This window comes from Schistocerca cancellata, chromosome 6 (genome assembly GCF_023864275.1).
Source record: "Schistocerca cancellata isolate TAMUIC-IGC-003103 chromosome 6, iqSchCanc2.1, whole genome shotgun sequence".
In the NCBI taxonomy this organism is placed as follows: Eukaryota; Metazoa; Arthropoda; class Insecta; order Orthoptera; family Acrididae; genus Schistocerca; species Schistocerca cancellata.
The window spans coordinates 487310375-487322156 of NC_064631.1; the positions used below are offsets into that span (position 1 = coordinate 487310375).

General features: G+C 38.4%; 1 protein-coding gene across 2 annotated transcripts in view; it reads left to right on the forward strand.

Annotated features, from left to right (window-relative positions):
• Positions 1-8186, forward strand: part of LOC126190758 (structural maintenance of chromosomes protein 6) — a 221183-nt gene extending 212997 nt beyond the window's left edge. For both annotated transcript variants that reach the window (XM_049931273.1, XM_049931274.1), the window contains exon 20: positions 7921-8186. In XM_049931273.1, coding sequence (XP_049787230.1) covers positions 7921-7954 — 34 coding nt within the window. In that variant the 3' untranslated portion in view covers positions 7955-8186. The remainder of the gene's footprint in view (positions 1-7920) is intronic.
• Positions 8187-11782: the final 3596 nt, after the last annotated feature.

The following is an 11782-nucleotide window of genomic DNA, read 5'->3' on the forward strand; positions in this document are numbered from 1 at the left end:
CTCTTACAATCTGAGTGTAGTCTGTCATTTTTGCATATAAATATAGAGTGCTGCCCATTCATGCCAAAAGGCATTCTTGAATAAAACTGGTGTCCATCATCTTCAGGTAAGAGGGCAGATTTCTGCTGTTGCTTGACATGAAGTTGGCTAATGTTTTCTCTGAAATGAAGATGAGATTGAATTAGGAGACGTAAATTAATGAATTAAAACCAATAATAAATGGTAATCAGAATAATATTAAACTTACCAGTAATGATCCATCCAATTCTCCACAAAAATGAATCTACATCTACATCATACTCCACAAGCCACCTAATGGTGTGTGGCAGAGGGTACTATCGGCACCGCTGTCTGATCCCTCTAACCCTATTTCACTCGCGAACAGTGAATGAGAAGAATGATTCGTGGTAAGCCTCTGTACTGGCTCTAATTTCTCAAATTTTCTCCTCGTGGTCAATACACAAGTTGTATGTGAGGGGAAGTAATATGTTGTCTGACTCCTCCTGAAAGTTGCTGTTCCTCTCTCCGTGAGGCACAACGTCTCTCTTGTAACGTCTTACAGTGTGGAGTTTGTTTAGCATCTCCGTAACGCTCTCTCACCAGCTAAACAATCCCTTGACAAAATGCGCCGCTCTTCATTATATCTTCTCTATCTCCTCTTATCAGTCCTACCTGATAGGGATCCCAGATAGATGAACAATACTCAAGAATTGGGCAAACAAGCACCTTATAAGCTACTTCTTTAAGCTACTTCTTTTGTGGATGAGTTACATTTCCTTAAGATTCGTCAGATGAATCTGAGTCTTGTGTCTGCTTTTCCCACTATCTGTTTTACATCGTCATTCCACTTAAGGTCGTTCTGGATGGTTACACCTAGATATTTTGCGGCAGACGCTGTCTCCAGCTGTTTGTCATCAATAGTGTAGCTGTACAGTAGTGGATTTCTTTCCCTATGTATGCGCAGTATGGTACATTTATTTACATTCACCGTCAACTGCAAGAGTGTGCACCACTCATCAGTTCTCTGCAGGTCATTTTGCAAATTCTTACTATTTTCTGGCGTTGATACTTTGGTATAAACAACTGCATCATCTGCGAATAGCCTTAATGAGTATCTGACGCTTTCTACTAGATCATATATATAGCGAACAGCAGTGGTCCTGTCACGCTTCCCTGTGGTACTCCGGATATTACCTTTACATCTGTTGATTTAGTTCCGTTAAGAGCGATGTGTTGAGTTCTATCTGCAAGAAAGTCTTGAATCCATTTGCAGGTCTACTCCAATACTCCATAAGCCCATATTTTTTTCATTAAATGGCAATGAGGGACAGTGTCAAATGCCTTACTTAAGTCAAGGACACGGCATCAGCCTGAGTGCCATTGTCCACCGCGCTGTGGATCTCATGGAGGAACAGAACAAGCTGAGTTTTGCAGGATCTCTGTTTGTGTAATCCATAGAGGAGCTTCTCATTTTTCAAAAAAGTCATAATTCTTGAGCATAAAACATGTTCCATAATTCTATAACAGATTGACGTCAATGATATAGGTCTATAATTGTGTGGATCTGTCTTACAGCCTTTTTTAAAAATGGGAATTACCTGCACTTTTTTCCAGTCATAATCTTTATAGAAGCTTATAGGTATCTCATCTGGTCCTGAAACCTTTCCACTACCAAGCAATTGTAGTTGCTATTCAATTCCGCGAGTTATCTTAATATCTGCCATTTCGACGTTTGCACGACGGTTTAAAGGAGGGACAGTGTTATGATCTTCCGCGGTGAAACAACTTCGAAAACCAAATTCAGTACTTCAGCCTCCTCTCTGTTATCTTCCGTTTTGGTGCCAGTGTAGTCACTGAGAGAATGAATAGATGATTTTGACCCACTTACTGATTTTACATACAATCAAGATCTCTTAGTGTTTTTACTCAGGTCAGTTAACAACGTCTTACTTTCGAAATCATTGAACACTTCTCTCATTGCTCTCCTTGCACTCATTTTCACTTTGTTCAGCTTTTTTTTGTCCGCTAGGTTTTTACTTCTCTGCTCTTTGTTTATGTAGCACTTTCCTAACCGGCTATTAAACCATGGTGGATCTTCCCCATCCCTTAAATCCTTACTCGGATCATACTTCTCTAGGGCATATTGAAGGATGCTTTTGAATTTTTTACATTTGTTCTCCATGTCTTCGTCCTCATCACCAAATATTTGATGCTGACTGCTGAGATATTCTGAAATTTGTATCCTGTCGCCCTTGCTGAGCAAATATATGTTCCTACCTTTCTTGGTTCTCTAACTATCTGCTCAAGGTAATTTTTGGACAAGACATTGAGAACAATGCCACATGATTCCCTGTCCCTGGCACCAGTTTTGATGGCATAACACTCCCAATCTATACTTGGCAAGTTGAAGTCACCCCCTATTACAACGGCATGATCAGAAAAATTACTAATGATACTGTGCAAGCTCTGTCCAAAGCACTCTTACAACTACAGATCCTGATCCAGGTGGTCTATAAAAGCATCCTTTGATTCCCCCAGATTAATTCACATTCGGAATCCACGATAACCTTGTTAGATTTTATCAAATTTTTTATTGCAATAAACATTCCGCTATAATTGGTGCCTAACCTATCCTTATGATAAACATTCCAGTCTGAACTTAGAATTTCGTTGTCATTGACGTCTGCCTTCAAACAGCTTCTCGAATATATATCTTTTCCATTTGTAGATTCTTTCTGTTCAAATTTGCTACCATTGTGATATTGGTTTGTAGATCTGTTATTGAAATTGTTGAATCTATCCTTTCATATGATCTCAGATCTTTTAAGAAGAAGAGATCTGCATGAGGAGGTTTTACAACTCCATTGTACTGAAGCCACAGTTTGGCATACACACTTATCATGAAAAGAGAGACATCTCTCAATACATTTTTATTGTCGATGGATAGTTCAAGTTGTGAACTTAGCATAAACATTTTTAAGCAACAAATTGCTCTTGCCATCTATCTTGCTTACACATTGCTCCAAGAGGATATATTTTCAGTTTTTTTTCTGAAGTCTCCTCCCAAAAGTATTACACAGAGCTCTGTGAGTTCATAGTAATTACCTCTCAGTGTTGGTTTGTCTAATTCATTTTCATAAAAATCAGACATTTCCTTAATTTCTGACTCATTAAAAAACAAATTCGCAATATTTTTGGCAGTGTGACAATTACTGGCATCAGTGTTTTTCAAGTTTTCTATTCAATGTTTAAAAAATGGTATGTTAGGACAGCTTGTTACACCAAGTACCTTACATTCAGATACACTTTCATAGGTGTGATGATGGATGGGAAATAAACTACTCCCTATCCATTATGTGCTCAAGTAAGGTGTTTGACCCATCAAGACATCCAGTTTTTAAGGCAGTTGTGTTGCTGCAGAGAATTTGTATATTGTCTTTAATACCGCAGTATGTTCATGAATTTCAAACAGCATTTTTTCACTTGCTCTTCACCAGAACCGTTATGTAGTATTGCAATGCCAATGAGCTGCTAACAGTCCCCAAATAATAACTGGAAGTCTTTCCTCTTTTAGACCCATAACATTTAATGCTGGCAACAGTTTACTATCCCAGTGAACAGTAGAAGTACATGGCATGGAAGCTGGTTTTATTGTTTCAGACCATTCTCTTTTCTTCTTCTGATTTTATGAAGACGACATTGATTAATACAGAGGTCTTCAATGTTGTAACCAGGTGCCCTGCTGTCCCATAAAGAATATATACAGTATCTTACACTCAGTTGACATATATCCAAGGCAGCCACTAATTTTTTAATAATGAAGTCTTTGTTGCTTCACTTTGCAGCATTGTCGAATGAACTGCTATCAGATGTATGTTCTAAAAAGTCACCATCACCAAAGTTAATTTCATCAGAACTTGAAAATGTCTTCTCTGATTCCTCAGACGATGAAGAGTTTAGTACAGCAGAACATGTAGAAGTAGGTGTTGTGCACTTTTGTTTCTCTTGCCTCGCCCTTCCTTGTTTATCCAGAAGTATTTGGTTTACTCCACCAAGGGAGCCTTTATGCCAAGGATCTCTTTCTTGAATTAAAAACATCCTGCCTTCTTCCAACTTTATTGTTTGTAGGGCATAGGTGTGTGCAATATCACATAAATTATTCACATTACTTATAAACTTATTTTCACAATGCTTAAACCCCCCCACCCTCACACACACACACACACACACACACACACACACACACACACACTTTGAAAGCAAGTTAATAAATATTTTTGAACAATGCTGAATAGCTCGTGTCATTATTCTTGCTTTCTCTCAAGATACAATGCACTCACGAACCACAAGATTAACACTTTCACTAATGTTTAATTTTACTTTTTCTAAGCACTTCTGTATTTGATGGTAGTGTGTGTCCTGTTATTTGGTGGTTTTTGCATCTCCTATTAAAAATGTACATTTCTTGGCACTGCATAACTGATGTGATGTTTCAGATAGTGACTGGAAAATATGTGCCACACGATCAATAACAAATAAACAACTGACTGCACATGCACATGCACATACTGATTACCTGAGGTGATATCAGTGCGACAGCTGCAAATAGTGCGAAAGATCATTTTCCTCATCTGAGTTTGCATCTTAGTCGTCACAGGTTACAATGTTTCGATTGCAGCAAAATTTTGTACAGACAAGTTTTTGAGTCATTCAAACTATATTGGAGGGTGAGTGCTAAGTCAGAAAATAAGAGACACCCAAATGAGGGCTCTTCAAATAATTTCCCAAGAAGAGACTGTAACTATAGCGCGAAGGACTTCGTATTATGTTGGTTTCATTTTTACCTTCGAGCAGTCCTCAGCATACAGTATGCTCCCGGCACTCTTTTGGTCCAAGGATTCAAAAACTGGTCAATGAGAACTTGGAGAAAAAAAAAAAAAAAGTAGGAACGTGAGGATTGAGTGCAGTCGTGCAGTATTAAAGTGACTCTCCCAAGAAGCACTCTATTAGTGAAACACTGCACTGTCTGTTTTTGTCGTCAGTTAAAGAATTTGGTTAAAAAGCTTCACATCCTGAGAAGAGTGCATCAGAATACATTCCACTGTACACCACCAGCTATCCTTGCCAATGTTTGGCGAAATGATGGGTTACGCTTGGTTTGCTGCCAAACTGTGTGATGACAGTGAACCTTTTATGAATGTAAATCAGGTTTGTTTTGCTACAGAAGTTTTAAAACAACCATGAAATTATAAATTTGTGGCAGTTATAACATGTGCAAGATGCGCAGTTATAATATGTGCAAGATGTGAGAAAATTACTGCTTCTGCTGTTTTTATGACGGATATCACATTAACACATGTAAATCATCATTGTATACAAAGTTCTCGTGTCTGATTTACAATCCCTTCCAGGAAATTTATTTGCAATCACAAACTTTCCTTTGCCTCGCTTTTTCATGCCTTTTATAAAGTTTCTACTAAGGGACTCAACCCACAACCCTCAGATTACTGTTCTGTACTCTCCCAGCTACATCAGCCCTGCCTGGAAACAACGCTAACATAATAGCTCATGCCTCACCCAACTTGCAGCAGAAATGGTAAACACTTGGCCATCTGTAACCCTCCCACTTCTGTCATTCCATATCAGGCCAAGCCCCGTGTATATATCATAAATTTGGTTGAAGCTGGTGATGAAGAGTAGGTGTGGTCCACTTATAAGTCAGTTTCATATGACCATTCTGAGATTACTTCAGCCACCTGCTTCTGACACAATAATGTCACTTTGGGACTTATCAATGATATATAGCTACAGATATCAAGGTCAGAATAGCATTTCTACATGGGTAGTGTTCAGTGAGTATGTAAGAGGGCTCAGAGGTGATAGGTTCTTAGTTGCAGGTCAAAATAGTCTTTCTACGTCAGCAGTGTACAATGAGTTTGCAAGAGGGCTCAGAGGCGATACCTATGGTACTTCCCTGTAGAGTGTATGTGGCCTGTAGAGTAAGTTATCTCTTCATTGTATGGAAATTACTCAATAGTGCAGTATATTGTAGTTGCAGTTGATGAGACGGATTGGGAACTGGACTTTGTGCATCAGTAAACTGATATCCGCCCTGTCGCCATACACCTTCATAACTTCCAGGAATAATACTGTCAAATAGCCTTATTTTAAGGCTTGTGTGCTCGATGTCCATTGTTAATAGGCTCAGGGAATCCGTCTAACAGAGTCAGTACTAGTTATTGATGTTTCATCCACCTCTGTGAGAAATAAAACTGATGCAACTGCATCAAATGCTCAAGGTGTCCCGAATTTATGCTGGAAAGGCACTTACAAGTTTTTAAGTAGCTTCAACAACAACAACAACAAAAAAAAAAAAATGTGTACTGATGAGCCTAAACATTATTACCACTGCCTACCACAAGATATGATGACATTGCAGTCACACAGGGTGATAAGGAAAGTATATAAGGAGAGCAGGTGAATCGAGAATCATTCTAGTGGTACTGGTGCAAATGGGGAAATCCATTGACATAAGGGACATCGTCAAAGGACAGATCGTTACAGTCCACTGCCTTGTAACAAGCATCTTGGAAACAGTGTAACTGGTTGGCCACTTGCATGCCATTGTTGTGGAAAGTGACTGAAGGGTGCTGACACAACGATAGGCAATATGGTGTTGAGCATCCAGGCCTCATCATAGAATGTGGAGGTCAGAGGCTTGCCCACTCTGTAAAAATGAGTATGTGGGAATCTGTGGCACATGTCGCAACAGATTACAATGCTGCTGTAGGCACAGGTGTTTTGGAGCGCAAATTGTTGAACACGATCCCAATATCATCAGTTACAAATGCATATGGGATTATCGAGATTCGACCGTTGATCAATGTCAATGTGGCACCTGGTCAGATGAATCACATTCCTTGGTACACGAGGTCATTGGCCGTGGTACAGGGTGCTGTTGTCAAGGCACGTAATTGCCTCTGATCACAATAACAGTTGAACACTCTTGTCGTTTTGGAGCTTGGAAGAACTACATATGTGGTAAACATTTCAGCAGTGTGTGTGTGTGTGTGTGTGTGTGTGTGTGTGTGTGTAAAAGAGTCATCTCAAACAGGCCTTGCAGATCTGGATAACATTCAGTAGAAATGCAGCTTCATTTATTGATACATCATTAATATTCAAATAAGCTAGTTATTTCACTCTGTATTTCCATTCACACTTTGCTTTCCAAGTGTAGAAATCACTAGTCTTTACACTGATTAATGTAAGTCCTAGATATTTTTCACAGTGATGCATTATTTGTATTACTATATTTACAAATTGAGTTTGCTCTTTACACATAATTGTTGGGTAGATTAAAGGAGTTATCTCTAATCAACTTAGATATAATCTAGTACATCACTTGGGTATTTCACATCAAATAAATTAGTGTAAATTTTTTCTGCATTCTTCATCTAGGGAAAAAGGATGAAGAATAGGGTGTGTAATATAATTTAGAGCAAAAACTTCAAATAGTTATTACAGGTATTGTATGATTTCTGACACTTTCTCTTACATAAATACCACGTTTCTAGTTTGCTGCCTGCACTCATTACAGTATCAAAGTGCTTTTCAAATTTCTACAGTAATATATTTCGTACTGTTCAGTACAAAAGTAGGTGGCAGTGCATACATATTGGTGGAGAGAGCCTCACATGAAAAACTCCATCAAACTGCTGATAAACCTGAACTTCAGAACTTCAAACATCAACTGTTGGAAAGAGATTTAAAATTTGAAGAGTTCACAGTAATAATTATTGTCAGCTTTAACAATAAAATTAACCTTATTATCTTGTTAACCAGTTCAGTTAAAAATTCTTACCCTCCTAACATTGACATAATTTTTTTATCAAATTCTACCTTTGGATTTTTCTTTTACAGGTTGGAAGCACCCAAACGAGGAAACTGCCTATGACAAAGTGAAATACAACACTAATATAAATACTACCAGAAGTGTAGATACAATATGTATGTTCAGTCTGTGTCTCTTGTTTTGTATTAATGCCTACAACAGATGACAGACTGCACTTGTTTTCATTTTAAACAGTGCTGCACATCCGTGATTTAGAATATATTGAAGTGTGAAAGTCAAACATTTTACCTATTTTCCATGTTGTATATAAACAATATATGCGTGAACACACATACACACGTGCATTATTACAACCTTTATACAAGGCAGTCAGGAACTGTCTGAAAATCTAATAAGGGTGTTGCAACCTAGTTCAAAAGCAAATTTCCCTGGCTATCACACCCAATCCTGTTACTGTCCTTCCAAAAACCAACTTAGGAGTACACCTCTTGTCACTCAGTATTATCCTGGTCTTGAACATATTAATCAGCTACTTTGACAAGGCTATGATTTCCTAAAATCATGCCCTGAAATTAGATCCATTCTGTCTGATATTTTGCCCATCACACCTAGAATAGCTTTTCTTTGCCCTCCCAATATCCACAGTACCCTTTCAGATCCTATGCTCCTTCAGTACTCATTTTCCTATCCTACAGATCATACTCCTGTGATCGTCACCGCTGGAAGACTTGCCCTATGCACCCACCACCACAACCTATACCAGCCCTGTAACTGGCAAAATGTATACTTACAAACAGAGAACCATCTGTGTAATGACACCCGTCTTGTACCAGCTGGTACGTAAACACTGTTCAGCTTTTTACATTGGCATGACTACTAACAAAGTTATCAGGGTGAATGGGCATAGGCAGAGGGTAGATACTGGCAACACTAAAATCGTGGCGCAGAGCTTACTCTACAACACGAGTTGTGACCTCAGTTTCACCACACATTCCATCTGGATTCTTCCCCCTAAAATAAAACTGTTGTTGTCAGCATGGCGTGAGATGTGTATAATATGGATTGCTGATAAATAAAATATTTTCAGACTTGTAACTGTTGAATGTTTATGCCAAAAGTTATACCAATTTTTGCGGCCACAATAATAATGTGATCCACAAGAATGTAAAAAGTGGGCCTTCACTAGCTGAGATGTTTGATTTAAGTAAACAGATCCAGAACTGTTCATTAATTTAGAGATGAAATGTTGTTACAAAAATGTTCGTGAAATTTAAATAACTTTAGATCTGCATTCTTGATGTGTAGCTTAGCTGCAAATACTCCTGAGCTCTTCTGCTGTGATGCTATACACGCAAAACTAAATGTGTGATGTATGAAATAAATTCCAGGCACAGATGTTCCACAAGATTGCTTTATTCACATGCAGGATGTTCAGTGGAAAAAAAAAGTAAAGAAAGTTCTACATGCTGTGCAGTTGCTGGTTTGTAACAAACTGCCTCCCTGCTGTAAGTAAACCACTGGTATTTATATGATTTACAACCACTGACAATCAGAATTTACAAATTTTATGAAATTTCAGTTAAAGGTGTGTAACTAAATTAATTTAGATACAATAGAAAAATAATGCATTACAATTTTGTGTGGGCACAGACATAATTAAGTTAAGAATTCTGAAGTAATTTACAGGTTTCCAGAAAATAAGAATACATATTACATTCTAGTTAATTATAGTCCAAAGAAAGAACAAAAAGTATTCCTGCCATTTGTATGAATTGCAGATAATATGTTTATCAAAAATAGCTAGCATGTTTGCCAAAAATAAATTTGTAAGCTGCAGAAATATGCTTTTGTTTAGGTAGGTTATTACAGTTTTTCAGAAATATTAATTAACAGACTCATTGCTGTAGCAAGTTTAGATCAATGACTTAGTAATATTTGTAGCATATTCACAAACTTGTTATTGAGCACAGAATACAAAAGCAATTTCAGATGTTACATTAGTTGCCTTAAAAAGCCTAATTACTGGTATAGGTGCATTGTAACATTATAAACAATTAAGCGTAAAATAAATGTAGTCTCTTCAGGCGGTGGTAAAGGATGCTCCAGGAGCTGTTTTATTACATACAGGACACGAGTTTCTTAGAACTCTACAGATGGGAACTGGTGTTTCTTGTCCTTGGTTCTCATCATCTACCTGGCCTTTATTACATTAATTTCTTTGTTGTATTTCTTTCTGTACTCTTTTCATTTTCTATATCTTTTATGATCTGACATGTCTATCCCCCCTCCCCCTTCCACCTCTTAGCTTTCTGTTCTTATTAAATCATGCGTGGTGTTTTGTCAGTTATCTCTGTATTGCATATTCCCCTATCTTCCACCTTTAAGCTCGCAGGTTCTCAAATCTCATCCGGTGCACTCCCCATTTCCATAACCCCACCATTCCTTTCCCTTCATCCCTTCCTTCCATTTTATATGTGTGTTCTCCTGATGCCGTTTAGCAAGTAGAATTTTTATCAGTCCAATTGCATTATACCACAATATAAGGAAAAGAGATATTGCTATTCACCATAAATATGTCATATTAGGCAAGGACTAGACTGCCAACAGGCACAGTATTGGGAGGCTGGGAGCAGAAAGTGGAGAGTGAGAAAGGAGAGGAGTGGAGAAGGGGAAAGATGGGTGGGTGCGTTGGCAGAGGATGGCACTCAAAGATGGTGGGAGACGAGAATAGGCAGGAGGTGATTAGGACAGAGGGGCTAGAAACTGTTGGGTGTAGAGTGTGGGGACAGTAGGTTACGGATACGATAATCTTGGGGGCAAAGAATGTGTTCTAATCTAACTCCCATCTGCACAGTTCAAAAGTTGGTGGTGGAGAGGAGGATCCAGATGGCTCAGGTAGCAAAGCAGCTATTTAAATCCAGAATGTTATGCCACAGCGAGAAGAAGTGCAATAGTATCGAAGGAAATTGACGGAGATCCGAAATGTGAAATAATCTGGGTGAAGGTCACGGTTAAAGCAGGCTTAGACATGGTAATAGGATATCTCTATAGGCCCCCTGGCTCAGCAGCTGTTGTGACTGGGCACCTGGACGATAATTTGGAAAACATTTCGAGTAGATTTCCCCACCATGTTATAGTTCTGGGTGGAGGTTTTAATTTGCCGGATATAGACTGGGAGACTCAAATGTTCATGACGGGTGGCAGGGACAAAGAATCCAGTGAAATTTTTTTAAGTGCTTTATCTGAAACTACCTTGAGCAGTTAAACAGAGAACAGACTCGTGGCGATAACATATTAGACCTTCTGGTGACAAACAGACCCAAACTATTTGAAACAGTTATCGCAGAACAGGGAATCAGCGATCATAAAGCGGTTACTGCATCGATGATTTCAGCCATAAATATAAATATTAAAAAGGTAGGAAGATTTTTCTGTTTAGCAAAAGTGACAAAAAGCAGATTTCAGAGTACCTGATGGCTCAACACAAAAGTTTTGTCTCAAGTACAGATAGTGTTCAGGATCAGTGGACGAAGTTCAAAACCATCGTACAATATGTGATAGATGAGTATGTGCCAAGCAAGATCGTAAGAGATGGAAAACAGCCACTGTGATACAACAACCGAGTTAGAAAACTGCTGCAGAAGCAAAGGGAACTTCACAGCAAACATAAACATAGCCAAAGCCTTGCAGACGAACAAAAATTACGCAAAGCGAAATATAGTGTGAGGAGGGCTATGCGAGAGGCATTCAATGAATTCGAAAGTAAAGTTCTATGTACTGACTTGGCAGAAAATCCTAAGAAATTTTGGTCTTATGTCAAAGCGGTAGGTGGATCAAAACAAAATGTCCAGACACTCTGTCACCAAAATAGTACTGAAACAGAGGATGACAGACTAAAGGCCAAAATACTAAACGTCTTTTTCCAAAGCT